The sequence below is a fragment of the Engystomops pustulosus genome, chromosome 4, assembly GCF_040894005.1.
Source record: "Engystomops pustulosus chromosome 4, aEngPut4.maternal, whole genome shotgun sequence".
Taxonomy (NCBI): domain Eukaryota; kingdom Metazoa; phylum Chordata; class Amphibia; order Anura; family Leptodactylidae; genus Engystomops; species Engystomops pustulosus.
The window spans coordinates 191,303,387-191,317,587 of NC_092414.1; the positions used below are offsets into that span (position 1 = coordinate 191,303,387).

General features: G+C 38.9%; 2 protein-coding genes across 4 annotated transcripts in view; both read left to right on the plus strand.

Moving 5' to 3' along the window:
- GCK (glucokinase) overlaps positions 1–6,408 on the plus strand; it is a 33,934-nt gene extending 27,526 nt beyond the window's left edge. For both annotated transcript variants that reach the window (XM_072149054.1, XM_072149055.1), the window contains exons 6-10: positions 560–659; positions 737–920; positions 1,135–1,290; positions 2,591–2,824; positions 3,008–6,408. In XM_072149054.1, coding sequence (XP_072005155.1) covers positions 560–659; positions 737–920; positions 1,135–1,290; positions 2,591–2,824; positions 3,008–3,152 — 819 coding nt within the window. In that variant the 3' untranslated portion in view covers positions 3,153–6,408. The remainder of the gene's footprint in view (positions 1–559; positions 660–736; positions 921–1,134; positions 1,291–2,590; positions 2,825–3,007) is intronic.
- Positions 1–13,878, plus strand: part of MYL7 (myosin light chain 7) — a 173,878-nt gene extending 160,000 nt beyond the window's left edge. Inside the window, exons 1-7 of one of the 2 annotated variants that reach the window (XM_072149057.1) lie at positions 8,962–9,009; positions 10,861–10,965; positions 11,519–11,594; positions 12,186–12,290; positions 13,377–13,455; positions 13,601–13,649; positions 13,729–13,878. In XM_072149057.1, coding sequence (XP_072005158.1) covers positions 9,007–9,009; positions 10,861–10,965; positions 11,519–11,594; positions 12,186–12,290; positions 13,377–13,455; positions 13,601–13,649; positions 13,729–13,833 — 522 coding nt within the window. In that variant the 5' untranslated portion in view covers positions 8,962–9,006 and the 3' untranslated portion in view covers positions 13,834–13,878. Of the gene's footprint in view, positions 1–8,961; positions 9,010–10,860; positions 10,966–11,518; positions 11,595–12,185; positions 12,291–13,376; positions 13,456–13,600; positions 13,650–13,728 lie in introns of those variants that run through there. The other variant, XM_072149058.1, reaches the window with a different exon arrangement.
- Positions 13,879–14,201: the final 323 nt, after the last annotated feature.

The following is a 14,201-nucleotide window of genomic DNA, read 5'->3' on the forward strand; positions in this document are numbered from 1 at the left end:
ATGACTTATCTGAATCCCCCAGCAAGTAATGGGTGAAGGGACCTATGTTTTAGCCTATGTTCAGAACACGGCCGATATCTTGAAAGCCGCCATATTGCATTAAGGGCAATATTTTTATTGGGAAGGTAGTCATGTATATCAATGAAGACCAGAATTGTCTCAGAAAATATTGTTATAGCCAAATTTGTAATATTTCTTGTAGTTAAAAAGTTATAAACACAGAAATTCTCCCTAGATTCTCATGTAGGTCCATAATGATCCATGGACACCATATCCATGCATCACAGGGAAGTTCCAGATTGTTGCTTCAATTATCTTTGTTGATAACTGAAATATCTGGGTTCCTAATAAAAAAAAAAGAACTCCACCATTTATAATGTCGTTTTAGGTCACAGATGGGCCCTGTCAGGACCTGGGTGTAACTTTTACCTCTGACCCTCCTATATACTATACTATAATGAGACTCCTATATAAACCCATATTAACCTCCTATATCATTCCATCGTCTACATATTATTTTAAACAATTTTTATGAAGGAAAATTTTATTTTTTCAACAGGATTTTGAGATGGACGTAGTGGCTATGGTGAATGACACTGTCGCTACAATGATCTCTTGTTACTATGAAGATCACCGATGTGAAGTTGGAATGATAGTAGGTAAGTGTGACGTCTACTGCAAGACATGTCATGTGGAGAGACCTGTAGAGATCATCTAGTTTTCCCTCACTTCCCAGGCACTGGGTGCAATGCTTGTTACATGGAGGAGATGTGCAATGTGGAGCTGGTGGAAGGAGAAGAGGGCCGCATGTGTGTCAACACCGAGTGGGGAGCGTTTGGGGACACAGGTGAACTAGAAGACTTCCGTCTGGAATATGATCGAGTTGTGGATGAGGGCTCCCTAAATCCTGGTCAGCAACTGTAAGGACCCGCACCTTATTCCTCTCTGTCATGGCGATCATTTCATTCAAAAGATAGTTTGGGGAGATTACAATAGGAAACCAATAATTGGACATTTCAAGCATACGCTTTACACTCAGTTTATATACTTATTGTATAGAGATATATATATGAATATATAAGTTTGATGTCCTCAATGATGAGCTCCTAATTTTGATTTCCTTCAATGGAAAAGCTATGAGAAAATGATTGGAGGAAAGTACATGGGAGAACTTGTCAGACTGGTCCTGATGAAGATGGTGAATGAGAATCTGGCGTTTGGAGGAGAAGCTTCTGAAAAACTGAAGACAAGAGGAAGTTTTGAAACACAATTTGTGTCACAGATAGAAGGGTAAGGAACCTTTTTTTAAATTTTTTTAATTGAATGCATCTTCTTATGGGTGGCCCCAGAATCCAACTCCACTATCCCCAATAATGCTTCTTTGATCATCCTAGACAATAACATTTCAAGAGAATCTTCAATAAAACATAAAAATTCCCAATAATCTCTAAGTTCTGTACAAGACTAGATCACATTCGCGAAGTCCGCCCCATCTTCTGAACAACTCCAACAGATCAAATTCTGAGTAATGTTCCATTTATTTAACCATAGGGGAGTCCAATATAACTAATGCACAATATTCAACCATCAAATGATTCCAGCACCAAGAAGCAAGTTTCATACTCTGATAACAAAAAAGACTAGTTCTCCTCAGACAGAGTTCCTTGAAGAACAAATTACTTCCTCTAAACTCCTGTCAATAAAAAAATGTATACAATCGTGAAATAATTCTAGCCGGAACCTGCTGTAGGATTAGATCATTCAAACATCCGTGCAAATCTATCTGTAATCTTTTTTTCTCTCTCTCACGAAAGAAGGGTAAGAAAACTTTACACTTCTTAACACAAAGATTTAGTGCAAGCCCTCCTGCACGCCATTGTTGTGTGCTTATCCCTGTGAGACCGTAGAGTGTTAACACAAAAACTGGATGGAGGGGCGGCTGCTCCCTGCTCATTCTGGAGGAAGATCATGTGAAGCTTTTTTTGTGTGTAGCTAGCAGATCTGTGTCTGTGCAGATCTGTGGATGCAGAAGTGGCCAGCAAAGAATATTTAGGTCGAAGGGCTCCCCAGTTCGCTATAAGTCCCTCTCAGACACTATCTTAACAGCAGGGATATTGTTAACCCTTAGTGCTCACACAGAACAGAGCATACACTTCATCTAACTGTTTCACTGCTGGTTCCTACTTTTATATACATGCTCAATGCTTCTCCATTTGATGAAAGCTGCCAGGCTAGTGGATTTACTTGTTGAAATCTCATTGGCTTTGCTGAATTGCTTCTGTCACTTCTGGATTAATTCATGAAAGAACACAAAGCAGCATGGGAAGTGATTGCGGCTTATAACTGATTCATCTTTAGGGCAGGAAAAGGTTAGTTTCTGCCCACTTCACTGCTGCGAAGGAAAAGTAGCTTCAGAACAGAAAATGCCATAACTCTGGGAAGAAAAAAGGTAGCAGCACAATATGGCCAATGGTATACCGAATTATGACAAATGCCAATTTGGTAAACATCATTATGATACGGGAGTCACACTTTTACAATGCAATTTTGTATCCCATTACTAGTTGTGGCTTATATTTCTTATTTCCAGAGACTCGTCAGATTTTAAACAAACATGCAACATCTTGAAGACACTGAATCTTCAGTCGACACTGGGTGACTGTCATGCAGTGCGTTTGGCATGTGAAAGTGTCTCTACACGAGCAGCTGCCATGTGTGGAGCTGGACTTGCTGGAGTACTCAACCGCATGCATAAAAATCGGGGAGATGACATCCTGAAGATCACAGTTGGAGTGGATGGGTCTGTCTACAAGCTACACCCTTTGTAAGTTATATCAGTTTACATTGCAGTCAAAAAATACTTGCCTAATTCCCATTTGATGTAACAAATCCCCACCACAACAACCGTTATTGGAGGACCTGTTGTTCTGTTGACCTGATCTATGTTAACTATCTAAAAATGATAATTTCTTAACACTGTTGATACTTTATATCCTTCTACTTCCAGCTTCAAGGAAAGGTTCCATGCAACAGTTCGCAAGCTGACACCGAGATGTGACATCACCTTTATTACATCTGAAGAAGGCAGTGGACGTGGGGCTGCCCTAATCTCAGCGGTAGCATACAAGATGGCTTGCCTTATTGGTCACTAGCTCTTGATGCGACATACCTGTTGGAAATATGTTTGTCCTACCTCCAGAGATCTAAAGATATCTTCTGCAAAGCAATGAAGAACTCCATACTCCACCCTACAGTGCTCCACTGTTTTATCATTGTCCTACAGACCTCAGAAGTTTATTTGGATCCATAATTACATGTAGGAGGTGCAACTCATCTTAACAAATCCAAGCTTCAGTAGGTATTCTGCAGAACATTGAATTTATGGTCCATTTAGAGAGATATCCCACACGACATCTGTACATTGTCAAGTATCTTTACTTAAGACATTTCCAACTCAATAAGTTCATTGCTGCTTCATTGTATAAAAAATATTCAGAAAAGACAAGCAAAGATTTCTCAAGACAGACTTGTCCTACGTGTTACATCTTATGTGGAACGTGGAATTCTCAAGTAATATGTGTCTAGACGTTGGTGGACATCAATAGAGAAATGTGACTAGTTTAAGATCCAGCCATAACATGAAGAACCCAACTATAATCTATACGGACATGAAAATGACTTCTTTCTCCTGGACTCTTTATAATGTATATTGAGAATCGTAAGTCTTTGTCATATATAACTACAAGAATGTGGTCAATGGTAGTTGTCAGGAAGACTACACTACATTGTAAGACAGTGATGGTGAACCTTTTTGAGACTGAGTGCCCAAAATACAACCAAAATCCACTTATTTACCATGAAGTGCCAACATGGCATTTCAATCAGTAACTTATTGCTACCGGTTCTTTAACATAATTCAATTGTATTGGCCCCCTGAGGCCACCAATAGAGTTGAAAGAAGGGAAAATTCAGACAATCATTGTAGCTTCTCTCCGGGAAGAATGGTGGGTCCAGCAGGATGACCTCCAAAGACAATGCAGTTCTGTCCATACCTTCTCACTTTTGCCATAGTTCAAACAGCCAATGAAATGTCGCTTTAAAATAGCTCTGAGAGCAGTATCTTTTAAGTTGCTTGGGACTGCAGGAAGATTTGGGGATTTGGTCCTGTTTGGTGAAATTTGGACAATGGCCTGAGTACCCACAGAAAGGGCTCTGAGTGCCACCTCTGGCACCCGTGCCATAGGTTCGCCACCACTGTTGTAAGATGTATAATGGGATTGTTTTTATATGACTGTGACCGGTGGACAGTTCTGGAAAAAAAATTATGTTTATGTCTATATCCCTTATCGTTAAAATAAGATGTTTTCTCCCCTCTCCCAAGATTATAGTCTGAAAGAATGGGAGTAGGCTCCTCAATATGCTCATCTTTGATAACCCCACCCACGAGGAGTCAATAATAAGTCAACCTAGACTGGAGCTCCATATTCTGAAGCCACCTTTCATCATTGTTTATGGTTACCTGTTACTATCTTCTTTTACGTAGACAGTGATGATAGAAGCACCCAGTAAAATGCCGATACACTAACCCTGAGGTTGATATCAGTTCCTGAAGCTTATAGCCTTATAGTAATGGTCTTTGGTGAAGAATATACTGTCTATACTACTAAGTCGGTTGATGGTAAGTAATAGTTTTATCAGGATATTGGCTGATTTAGTAATTAATAGAATTGAGTTTGTATGTTCTCTCCGTGTTTGCGTGGGTTTCCTCCGGGTCTTCCGGTTTCCTCCCACACTCCAAAACATACTGGTAGGTTGATTAGATTGTGAGCCCCATGGGGACAGGGACTGATTTGGCAATTTCTGTGCAGCGCTGCGTAATCTGTGTGCGCTATATAAATAATGTAATTGTTATTATTATTAATTGAAGGTATTGTGAGGCTATCACAAGCTAGTAGCCATTGTAAAGTGTAGTGATTCAGACTGGGTTCATTTATTATTTACGGGATACATGCTACAGGCAGTCCCCGGGTTACATACAAGATAGGGTCTGGAGGTTTGTTCTTAAGTTGAATTTGTATGTAAGTCGAAACTGTATATTTTATAATGGAAGTTCTAGACAATTTTTTTTCTTTTGCCCCAGTGACAATTGGAGTTTCAAAATTTTTGGTGTAATTGGACCATGAATTATCAATAAAGCTTCATTACAGACATCTTACAGCTGATCATTGCAGTCTGGGACTATAGTAAAGCATCCAGAGAGCTTCACCAGAGGTCACATGGGGCAGAGGGGTCCGTCTGTAACTATGGGTTGTCTGTAAGTCGGGTGTCCTTAAGTAGGGGACCGCCTGTATACCTCTTTGAGATAATGCTGTTTTATATATGCTTATAGATATGACTGTGATTTATCTGTAACACCTGGATGTACAGAACTCAGAAACCAAAGTCATATCAATGAAACTAGTCTACAATATATGGACATAATGGACGTTATTACAACCTCTTGTCCACAATATGATCCCTATGATCCTGCATGGATAGCAAAATCACTCTCTTGTCCAATGAAACATATGAAAAAACTAATTTTAAGGGATAAGTCGGCTAGATCAGGATTGTCAACCTGCCTGTTACACTGTGGACACCTATAGCAACCTGTACTAGAATGGAGGCTCCTAACAGAAGACAGAGGTGTGGACAACCCTCATCTGTAGTCTTTTACAGAAACATCATAACTCATCCTGATGGAAATCCCTTCAAATGTGCAATTTATTTAGCAAGAATATTACAGATATGCCATATTTCTCCTTATTATTTACTCGTGTGTCTCCTATATACCTTCTATGTTATATAATGGACAGATTTCAGGATGACTGAGCACAAAAACTGATGTGGTCATTTCTTTGGTGGTCTGATACCATAAAGCAGGCCAATATAAACGATGATTATATTTGTACATAAGCAATACTAGTTTATCAATTGTTTAAACTAGATTAACATGGTTGTTTACTGTCCCAAATTTGTCAGGATTGTACCCAATGGGAACATCCAATTGGGCCTGTGCTAGGCAGAAGTTTGGTACGGTTTGTGCAAACTCCTCCCTAAGAAGGGTGGTCCTAGTTGTTTTGGGCAGTACTAGGAATCATATACACCAATTTTTACAAAGAAAAAGTTGGTATGTACAGCTTTAGAGTATATTTTACCATGTGTTGTATGTATACTGAAGTAACATGTAATGTACGTGTCATTATACAGACCTCTAGATTTACTTGGTGTTTTTAATGACCATAAAAAATCATTGTCTAATTCAATTCAGGTTTTAATTTATTGGTGACACTTGTAAGACTTGTATAGTAATACTGTATGGGGCATTATGTAAAATGATGATGCCATCATCTTCTTGTGAAAATAAAATATACCGATATAAGATGTTGTTGACTTTTTTGTTCAAATGCAAAGATGTAGTTGTTATGCACTTTTTTGTGAGGGAGGAGGGTCTTTTCTATGGAAATTCTTTATTAAATGCCACTGATAGAAAACTTTAACAAGGTAAATATAAGACTAAAATAGGGTCACCCATATTACACCTATACTGTTTGCCACCTGGAGCCACCTATCACATGACACGCAGACAGCAGGACTCAGAACTACCTTTGATTTCCTGTATCTTGTTGGCTACCTGTTGATGGAGGAGTCCGTTCACTCATGACTGTATGCATGCCGCTTCTCTGATAACCACTCCCGTATCAGTGGAGAGATGGGGCGTTCCTAAGACTTTAGGTAGTAATGACTGCACAACCCCCTCTACCCACAGGAAGCCAGCAGGACATGGGACATCACAGGAAGTCATGTGTCAGGGAAGGGGACTGGTCGCATGGCTTACGGCTACCAGTGGCAAACTGCAAACTTTTACAGGGTATACACCAGGGTCTAATACTTACCGTGTGAAAGTTTGCTAGGGTTGGCTAACCACTATAAGATGTATAGACAAGTATTACCCAACCAGGGCCACCTTAATTTTCTGGGTTACTTCTAACAAGATCAGAGCATTTGTAGTTGGATTTGTTGTAAAATCATATGCCCAATCTTTCTTCCCCTCCTACATAAGCCATTGTTCCAATCACATGAAATGGTTATCTGGTTCTTCAATGTCTCCGGTTAAGCTGACATTCACGTAATGTGTATGACCACCCTAATGCAAAGACAACATAGACGGTAGATAGATAAGAGATAAATAGATAGATAGAAATAAACATTGGTTAGAGTCTCTCCATACATTATTATAAAAGATAATAACATGCCGTCAAAATACTACTTTTTTTTATATAATATGAATGTAGGATGAAATCTTTTTTTTTTTTTTTGCAGATAAAAAAATATTTATTTCTTTCTCAAAAAGGAATACACATCAAAACATCACAGGAAGTAATTACTTCTCACAAGAAAATACAATTGAGTGTCCTGGTTACCATGACAATTCTCAAAAAGGAATACGCATCATACATCACAGGAAGTAATTACTTCTCACAAGGAAATACAGTTAGGTGTCCTAATTACCATGACACATATATAATCAACCTAAATAACCATCTAGATGTACTACATACATTACCCACCCCCTCCCCCCCTCCCTACCCTGGGGCCCGCTGGGAGAAAGAAAAAAACAAAAAAAACAAACAAAAAAAAAAAAAAATTTATCCCTACTGCCAGATGTTCCAGAATTTCGTTTTATTTGATCTTAAGGATTTAAATTTAGCCGAACTACATTCAAAATTTTTTATCTTAAAAGACAGGTTAAGCCAATGTTCAACTTTTGGGTACTCCTTAGATCCCCATCTCCGCACAATGCATACCAAAGCTATGTTGATTAGTCTGGTTATTAGTTTCCCATAACTTTGTTTCACCAACTCACTTTCAAAAAGACTAAAGATAGCGGTACCTATGGTGGGTCTTAGGTCAATTCGGAGCTTAGCTGATATTTCCTCAAAGACTTCCCCCCAATACATTTGGATCCCCGGGCACAGCCAGACCAGATGAAAAAAGTCTGCCTCTGCTGTCTGACACTTCCAGAGGATGAAATCAATGTAAAATTTTGACATCTTTTCTTTAGTTTTCAAGAACAGCCAAAGTCTGTGACATGGATCACCATTCACAGCATGAAGTTTGCTGTAATCTAAGGTCTTTCAGTTCCCTAACCCATCAATCACGATGACTTCATTCATTAGTACATTCCTGTCCACAAGCAGGAACTAATAATAGCTGACAATATACGAGCCTCTATAATGAGTTATTTATAGTACTGGTCTCTCCATATGGGGAACAGACACCTTATGGGCCTCTATACACTCCTGGGCACCCTCTGCACCCCATCATGTCACACCCCTGTGTCTCTCCCATCTTAACACAAGATCCTTCTAGAGATCCTGCAATATTACCATATAATAGAGTTAATAAAAGACCAATTATGCTTTTTTCATATATTACTTATACATGTGGTATATCACATTTTTAGGAGTTGGTTGTAAGGAGTCATAGTCTGATAGAAGATTCTGTATCACCCTTCACGGAACATGTTAAAAATTAGAAAGTCAATCATATCTTTGGACAAGGACAAAAGATGAAACCCCGGGGCTGTCCCCTACATCAGGAGTATTTGGCACAGATTTATTAGTTCTATAGTTATGGAGAGAATCTGTCCAGGGGGATTCTAGGTGGGGTGAGAAAATAAGAATAATTATGTAACGCTGATATAAAGTCCCTGTGTGGGGAGGAGAAGTGGATTAGCCATATGATATTAGTATAAGGTGTCCAGGGGGTTTCTTTGTAGGACATGGCCTGATATGAGCTGGAGGAATTTGAACACTTAAGCCCTTATCTCCAGCAGCTCGGTACGGCCATCTTTGGTTCTCTGCCTCTGGCGTTGTACTATTTTAACTGTAGTTCAGATAAAGAGTCGTATAAAAAGTGGGGGTCTGTCTACAGAGGGGCACTGGACAAAAGAAGACTGACAAAATGGTAAGTGACAGACGTGCGCTGTATCCATCCCATATATCCTCACTGCTTTATTATGCACTAACCCCTATATGATTTGTAAAGCGCTGTAGAATTTGATGGCGCAATATAAATATTCTCATTATAGAAAATAAATGTTTGATAACTTCCCTTTTATAAAAAAAAGTCTTGTCCCTTAACATTTTTCAAAATACAGGCGGTCCTCTACTAAAGGACACCCAACTTACAGACAACCCATAGTTACAGATGGACCCTTCTGCCCACTGTGACCTCTGGTGAAGCTTTCTGGATGCTTTACTATAGCCCCAGATTGTAATAATCAGCTTAAAAGTGTCTGTAATGAAGCTTTATTGATAATCCTTGGTCCCATTACAGCAAAAATTTTTGAAACTCCAATTGTCACTGGGGTAAAAAAAAAAATTGTTTGGAACTACAACTATAAAATATACAGTTTCGACTTACATACAACCTCCGGACCCTATCTTGTACGTAACTGCCTGTAGTCCTAGACCATATAATTTAATACTTGCCAATTTGTGTACTTTTATCTTACGTTTTACACATTTGCATCAAAAATTACAAAGATTTTATACAAGTATGAACCAAGCCTAGCGATACATTCAGCAAATCTAAATTGCATTTTGGGACTGAATTTAGAAAGATATATAGAAAGATATAAAGATATCTTTCTAAAAAGATAGAAAGAAAGGAAGATATATTATGAAAAATAATTATCTATTAGGAATCTAATTAAGGCACATACTATAATATCTATTCAGGATAGTATAGGTTGGGCTAAAACTTTAATAATTCCACATGGGGAAATGATGTGTTTGATGTATATGTAAATGTTATGTGTTGTGTGTGATATACATATTGTGGTGAACATAATTTCCTCAGATGGGATTATTTAAAGGGGTTGTCCATTTTCAGCAAATAATTGATATGGTTTGTGTAAGGAAAAGTTCTACAACTTCCCAATATACTTTCTGTATCAATTCCTCACTGTTCTCTAGATCTCTGCTTGCTGTCCTGCTATACAAAGCTTCTCTGTTTACTTCCACTGGATAGAAATCTGACCATGATCATGTCATGCCACACAGGTGCACGGCTCGTTAGTATGATAGAGAATAATCAGAGCTGTGTGATATAACGAGCCGTGCACCTGTGTGACCATGGACAGATTTCTGTCCAATGGAAGTAAACAATGAAGCTTCCTATAGAAGGACAGCAAGCAGAGATCTAGAATACCATGAGGAATTGATACAGAAAGTATATTGGAAAATCATATAACTCTTCTTTACACAAACCGGATCAATTATTTGCTGAAAGTGGACAACCCTTTAGGGTGCAGTCACACGTTGCAGTTAAAACTGCATCGCAATTAGTTTTGGGTTGGTTTTAGGTGGTATTACTTATTTTAACAAGTGAAAGACATCAAATCAACAGGTGAATGACATTTGTGGATCAGCTTTCTCCTTCAAAATCAAATTCACACGTTCAGTTCATGTCTTTCACCTGTGAAATTAACAAAACTGCACCTAAAACCACCTCAAAACTAATTGTGATGCAGTTTTAACTGCATTGTGTGAACGCACCCTCAAAGTTTTATCCTATTCTTATGTAAAGCCATTATATTGAATCATTTAGGCCGCATCCACATCTGTGCTACATTTTACTGTTTTTCAACTAAATCATTGGTTTAATTAATAGGTAAGACATTCCCTTTTAAACAAATGTATGCACTGGTTAGCCTGAACTATATCTATGTATCTACGTATAATCTATGTCCGGACCATTAAAGCTGCAGTAACCATTAACCTGTATGATTTTTTCGTGTATATTATTTGGCAGGCCAGCAGGAAAGCCCACGGCAAGGCTGCAGCTAAGCGTGCCCAGAGAGGCTCCTCCAATGTCTTCTCCATGTTCGAGCAGTCACAGATCCAGGAATTTAAAGAGGTGAAACAAACTCCTGAATCTCATGTACAACCTCTATGTATTCATATGATGAAACTGCTGATAAGACAATTCTGACTGGAATATCCCTTTAAGCCAATATTCACTGATTATGATTAAGCATCGATGATGGAGTGTTTCGACCTAGCATTTTAGAGATGACTTCATCACTGTACAAACAGAGAGAAGATTGGGTGAAAATCCAAAAAATGGGAACTGAAATTGGATGTACAGAGAAGGACACCCCACTTTTTCAAACACATATATAAAAATGGCCAAATGGAACTTTTTTAACGATTTGGCAGTAAAAAAATTGGTCACTTTTACTCCACATTCACCATTAAACCAGTCTCTAGAAACCAGCATATAGCAACCAATCACAACACAGCTTTCATTTATCCAAAGCAGCTATGGAGATAGAAGCAGTGCTGTGATTGGTGCTAGAAGAATTTAAGATGATCGTGAAATTTAGATAAATTTACACAAGTTTTAATTATTTACATAGTGTATCTTAGTATAATGGCATCTCATATTAGTTTTTTTTTTCTATTTTTAGGCCTTTAGCTGTATAGACCAGAACCGTGATGGGATTATAACCAAGTCTGACCTCAAAGAGACCTACATGCAGCTAGGTGAGTAATAACAACAGGTTACATTAAAAAGCAGATTTAAAGGGGAGGTGGGATGGAGCTTCCCATGTATACATTATATAGTAAGCCATGTATTTTAGGACTGATAAATTACATGGGTATGGTCCTTAGAGGTTGTCTCAGGAAAACTACAGACGACCCCTAGTTACAAACGGACCTCTGGTAATTGGTAATTTACTGTACTTTATCCTTAGGCTATAATAATCAGCTGTAAGAGTTATCACAGGTGTCTGTAATGAAGCTTTAGTGTTAATCCTGGTTCTTATGACAATCCAACATTTTTAAAATCCAATTGTCACAGAGACCAAAAAAATTCTGTCTGGGGCTACAATTATAAAATATACAGTTCCGACTTACATACAAATTCAACTTAAGAACAAACCTACAGACCATATCTTGTACGTAACCCGGGGACTGCCTGTATATACAATCATTATACAATACAGTGAATAACCAGTCAATAGTTATCTGGTTTATCAAGCAGTGTGTGAATACTCATGTATCCAGAAGAGATTTTTCTACTTAAAAGAGATCTCCATTTACTAAAGCTTCTATTTTTTCTTATATGTTCAGGTAAATTGAATGTGAAGGATGAGGAACTTGAAGAAATGTTAAAGGAAGGAAAAGGTCCCATTAACTTCACCGTGTTCCTGTCACTGTTTGGAGAGAAGCTCAATGGTAAGTCTATGAATAAAACCTTCATGGCATCTTCTTAGGATGATGTTCTTCAAGGACGTCTCCAACCATTTTACTGCTAGCGTAGTCCTCAGCTCCTCAGACTCATTAGCATATTTTAATTCAGAGTTACGGAGTTTGCTGAAGATGGGAAAAACGCTGCCATTAAACCTCCTAAGGTAACAAGCATTGAGTTGGTGACAGTCTACCACCAGTAAAATGGTTGTAGAAGTCCTTTAAAGAGAATAAGAAACAGAAGGGGATGCTACGACAACTACTAAGTAACTGTGATAACTACAGAGGGTTGAAAAAAATGGCTGCTTTTTACATAAACAGCACCACACTTCACTATAGGTAGTGTGTGGTATTGCCACTCAACTGTATTCACTTCTATACAGCTTAGTTCCATTACTATCATATTGGGGGTCATTTACTAAGGACCCGATTCGTGTTTTCCCGACGTGTTACCCGAATATTTCCGATTTGCGCCGATTTTCCCTGAATTGCCCTGGGATTTTGGCGCACGCGATCGGATTGTGGCGCATCGGCGCCGGCATGCACGCGACGGAAATCAGGGGTCGTGGTCGAAAGAAAACCCAACGGATTCGGAAAAACCGCCGCATTTAAAACAAAAAATGTGTCGTGAAAATTACACTTACCTTCACCAGGTATAGGCCGGTGAATTTCAGGGCATTCCAGCGCGCCTCCGGGGGAACTTCAGCGCAGCAGTGCCACCTGGTGGACGGCGGAGGAACTGCCTTAGTGAATCCCGGCCGGACCCGAATCCACCGCAGAGAACGCGCCGCTGGATCGCGAACGGACCGGGTAAGTAAATCTGCCCCTTTGTATCCATAGTCAGGTGTGGCACTGTTTTTTTTAAAGAAAGCAGCCATGTTTTTCAACGCCAGACAACCCCTTTAAGTCTTGGGATCCCCCTAGCTGTGTTCTGTTACTGCCTGCTCACCATAGCTTTGAACAGATCTTTTTCCCCATCTGCAATGTGAAATGTTAGTGGATCTGACAAGGATATAAGTACAGAATGTGAAAATGGGGCCTTTTACACAAAAATATAACATATTTTACTCACAGGTACAGACCCCGAGGACTCCATACTCGGTGCTTTCAAACTTTTGGACCCCAATGGAACTGGAAATGTCCACAAAGATGAGTATGTGACTATTTTTGTGGGAGTTTTGGACCTTTACCATGCAAACTTAAATGGCATTACATACCATAGCAGCTCCTATGAATCGCCTGACATAGAATAATTATGTGAATAATCCTACTAATTTGCAAATATTTCTCATCTTTAGGTTAAAACATCTACTGATGACACAAGCGGACAAATTCACAGCTGATGAGGTGAGATTCACACTTTTGGTCCTGTCATTGTTAAATATGTAGATTAGGGTCAGGTCACTAATTGTTGCTGTTTTTGCAGGTGGAACAAATGTTTGCTGTGACCCCAATTGATGTGGCTGGGAATATTGACTACAAGTCTCTGTGCTACATCATCACACATGGAGATGAGAAGGAAGAGTCATGAGCTGATAATCTTATCTGATGTGCATTAAATCATGTATTTTCTATATCAGATTTCTTCTGTGTCTTGTTGGGCTGCTATAATACCTGGCTCTGAGATATTGTGCCAACACCAATACTAACCCACAATATCAGCTAAGCAGTGCTATGACTAAGGGCTCTATAGACTGAAACGCGTCAATGTAAGATGTTCTTGCTTGATTCTAGATACAGCCACAATGATTTCACACTTAATAGGTAATACAGTCAGGTTATGAGCCACAAGTTGCTGGACAACCACATTCACTATCATGTATAGACTTCACCAATGTGATCTTCTCAAATATATCAATGACAAATTTCAAGATCTTGACTTCTTTTCACCCAGAATCA